The sequence below is a fragment of the Malania oleifera genome, chromosome 9 (genome assembly GCF_029873635.1).
Source record: "Malania oleifera isolate guangnan ecotype guangnan chromosome 9, ASM2987363v1, whole genome shotgun sequence".
NCBI classification, from domain to species: domain Eukaryota; kingdom Viridiplantae; phylum Streptophyta; class Magnoliopsida; order Santalales; family Ximeniaceae; genus Malania; species Malania oleifera.
Window position 1 is genome coordinate 79600585 of NC_080425.1, and position 4381 is coordinate 79604965.

A 4381-nucleotide genomic window follows, 5' to 3' on the forward strand; every position below is an offset into this window, starting at 1 on the left:
GGAGTGCGTGGCATGACAATTCGAATGAGCCAATGTGAAGGGTTGTTTTGCCCCTTTGGTCTGGACCAGGGTATATGACAGGCCATTCGTACTACAGACGAGTATATGGTATGTTTATTTTGATCTAACCAGGTAGGCCAACCGCGATTAGGTCCAGCCTTCGGGCCGCACAACCCTCACCATGGGGGGAAGCATGGCGTGGAGTATGGAGAGAGACCTCGACCATAGGGTGAAGCATGACATGGAAAATATCCTCAGGGTAGCCATAAGTTATAGACGCTAATGTATTAGTTACTGAGGACACTCGTGAGCTAGATGTAAAAAGAAAATGGAAATGAAAATGAAAATGAAAATGGAAATAAGGATGGAAAAAAGAAAGAAAATGAGGAATGAAATAGCGTGAGTTAAAAACATAAATAACTAAAGCAAAGTAAAACACTCCGCTTGAGGGCTTACTGAGTAAGGTGAGTGCCCTGATAAATATCAGTTGTGGTCGAACCCGAGTTAATCGGGTAAGAACACAAACGATATTAGGACAGAGGGAAACTACTTGTATAGGAGGGTATTCTTCCTTATTCTCAGGAATTTCGCTGGTAAACATGGGTTGCATGTGAATGGATTTGGAAATGAAATTAAAAGCTTATGGATGCTTGTGTTTTATATTTATATGATTATGAGTATATATCAGTTTATTTTCTTAGATGCATTGTGATTTTAAAGAGTATGTTCTGATATAATGAAATTCATTTTACCACACACAGTAAATAATTTATTCCGTCTTACTAAGATGTGTCTCACCCAAACTTCTAAATATTTCAGGAAATTGAAATAGACCATGTGGTAGAGCTCAGAGATAGAGGGGAGTTGATACCCTGCGTAGACAGGGTGAGTGTTTTGAGTTAGGGATGGAGGATTCCCCTAGAGTATTTTGTATTCTTTTTGGGAATGTGTTAGACATGTATATATGGATGGTTAGTACTCTGGTATGTGTATTTATTGTGGTATGTTTATATAATGACTTCCGTTATTAGGTTTGTGTATATGAGAATGGTTGTGTACCCGGTACCTACTTCGGGTCAGGTTATGTTTAAATGCTATCAGGTGTTGACATAGCCGATGTGTGATTTGAATATTTGTTATTTAAATGAAAAAATTGGTATGAAAATCAGGGCGTCATAGTTTGGTATCAGAGCCTAACTTGCTAGGTTCTCCAGACTTTAGTAAACTACGAAATACAATACCAGAGTATAGGAATGGATACTGACGAAATATGAGTCAATTGTTGTTAGAGGGTGACATTGGAATTTAGGGCTCTATCTTGCAACCTGGAGGGAGGAGTTCCATGGTTGTTTCTGTGATTTTCTTGGGGTGACAATTTCAGTAAAACCATAGATACTATCGTCGGGTCTTATTTTTAAGTGGTAGGATTGAATCTTAAAAGGGGATTGAGAATGTTAAGAGAAATGTTTATAGCAGAATATCTTGTGGGTTTTAGTATGTTGGGTATGTTAGTGAGTTATGATGATAGAGTTCTAAAACAGTTTCATACAATTTGCAGGATAGATCCAGGGAATAGTAGTGCACATACTGGAGAGGATGATGCAGGGCCTTCAAGTATGGGTGGCAGAGATCCTGATGTTGTACTACGTAGCGTCACTCAGCAGGTGATGACAAAGATGGCTAGAGGTTCAGAGGAGTGGAGCTGCATGATTGAGCAGTTGACGCGTATAAAACCCCCATCATTCTCAAGAGGAGCTAGCCCACTCATGGCTGAGAACTGGGTCCAAGATATAGAGGATATGTTGGCAGTTCTCCCATGTACAGATGAGCAGAAAGTACTGTTTGCGACATATAAGTTGACAAGGGAGGCAAAGCAATGGTGGAGATTAGTGAGACTGTTGGAGAAGCAGAAACCTGACCCTGTAGCGGAGACGTGGAGCCACTTTAGGGAGATCTTTTTCAAGAGATACTTCCCTGCTACTATCAGGAGTGTGAAGGCAGCAGTGTTTCTGCACTTGACGCATGGACCGATGGCAGTATAGCAGTATGCAACTAGATTCATTGAGCTGTCTCGATTTGCTCCGTATTTGGTACCGAATAAGGAAAGGAAAGCGAGGAAGTTCGAGGAGGGCTTAAGGCAGAGTTTGTTTGAACAGGTTATAAGCTTCCGGGCCCAGACATTTCTAAAGGTAGTGAATAGAGCTGCTGCGATTGAGAGTGGCCTTCAGAGAGGCATCACAGCGCAGAGCTAGGGAAAGAGGTCTATACCTTCTTATTTTTAGGCAAGGTCCAGTCGAGGGCCTTGAAGGAGGCAGGATAGCAGAGGAGGGTAGAGACAGGGAGTGGGAGAATAGGCAGTTCAAGGTAGACAAATGCTCCCTTCTTGTCCCATATGCTATAGGAGACACCCGGGAGAGTGTCGGGTCAGGGAGGTGATATATTATCAGTGCCATCAGCCTGGGCATATGGCGAGGGACTGCCGAGCACCTCCAGTTGTTGCGCCTGCTTATAAACCATATCTAGGAGGTCACCAAGCACCCCGAGATGGACAATAGAGAAATGTCGCCCCAGCAGGAGTCTTCGCGTTGACACCGAGGGATGCTGAGGTGGCAGGAGATGTTGTGACAGGTACTATTCCAATTCTATCATATACAGCTACTGCTTTGTTTAATTCAGGGGCAACTCATTATTTTATCACCCGAGAGTTTGTTAAATTTTTTAGGTTAGAAACACAATAGTTGGGTGTCAATTTGTCAGTGACTACGCCAACAGGAACTGTAGGGATATGTGCGAAAGTACTTAGGAACTGTCCAGTATGCATTCAGGGGATGTCTTTATTAGCCAATCTGTTGGTCCTGGATATGCATGAGTTTGAGGTGATACAGGGGGTGGACTGGTTATGTAGAGACCCGAAAAAAAAAAAAGAAATAATAAAAATAATTGAAAAAAATAAATTTTTGGTTAGGGAAAGAGAAAATCGATGACGATTTTCTAGAGAGGAAGAAAACCAGCGACAATTTGGAATTACCACAGGTCAGTAACTGGGTAAACGGTAAAATAGGTTCGGTTAAAGAGAAAATCGGTGACGATTTTCTGGAGTCCACAGAAAACCGGTGATGGTTTTCTGCGTAGAGGGGATATTAAGGAAAGTCCTGCGAGCAGTTTTTAAAGAAAAAAATCAATTCTCTCTTTTTACTCTCCAAAACCCTATGGTCCCCCACCCTTCCATCTTTGATTCTTGCTTTGTTAAGCCCCGTTTTGATGATCAGGAACCATCATGAGATTCTAGGGAAGATTCTTTGCAACCTACATAAAGCAGATTTTTAGTTTGAGGTTCCAGGGCACCATCCCAAAATCAGGGTAAGTAGGGTATTTTTAAGTCTTACTCTTAATACGGAGTGTATAGGGTCTAGGGAACGATAAAATAGCATTTTATTGGAGTTTGAGTTGACAAACTCGGGTTTTTGAATTAGGATTCGAGTGAATGCCGTAGGCGACGTTTCGGGGTTTCCGTGGGCGAAATTTAAGAAAACAGGTAAGGGGAATTAATTATAGTAGGATTTTATTAAATTTTTAACTAGATAATTTGGGTATACAAAATATATATATTTAGGTATGATTTATTTGAACAATTAGGCATTTTGAAAATATTGTCTTTTGATAAATAATGTATATATGGAAAAGAAATTGTGCGGCAGAAATACAACTTTTTCAATTTAATTAGCTGATGTGAGTACAGATTGATGAAATATACTGTTGGATTGTGAATATTAGTTAGCTGTGAGTACAATTTATTGGTGAATAATGATTGTTTGTGAATACGAGTTGCTTGAGATTACTGCGTGACAAGTAATGTGATGTGTGAATGAAGGTCATTTTGTGTGGTTATTCGTGTGTATCAATATATAACATTGGTAGGCTTGAAGAGTTCGTTATATTGCCTAGATGTAATCACGATATACGTTAGCAGGCCTGAGGAGTTTGTATATTGTCATTATATATTGGTGTAGAGCATTGGCAGGGCTGAGGAGGTTGTTCTACTGATATACTACAGGTAGGTCATAGGGATTGGTACTAGTGGTTAGTGGTGCCTGTGTGGGCCATGATATGTTTCTGTGAAGATGTTAGTCTTGTGTGGACCAGTCCTATGTGGACCATGTATTTATGTGAAGATGTTAGTCCTATGTGGACTAATCCTGTGTGGACCATGTATTTCTGTGTGATGTTAATCCTATGTGGACCATGTATTTCTGTGAAGATGTTAGTCCTATGTGGACCGTTTATTTTGTATAAATGAGAGACCTGTGTGGACGGTGTTCTCCGATAACATATCGTGCATGTACTTTATATCTCCGCAATTTATTTTTTGCACTTTCATTTT

The 4381-nt window shown here is 40.5% G+C and overlaps 1 protein-coding gene across 1 annotated transcript; it reads left to right on the top strand.

Moving 5' to 3' along the window:
• Positions 1-1463: 1463 nt before the first annotated feature.
• Positions 1464-2042, top strand: LOC131163525 (uncharacterized). The gene has a single exon (XM_058120120.1). The coding sequence runs from the start codon at positions 1464-1466 to the stop codon at positions 2040-2042; it is 579 nt and encodes a 192-aa protein (XP_057976103.1).
• The last annotated feature ends 2339 nt before the right edge of the window (positions 2043-4381 follow it).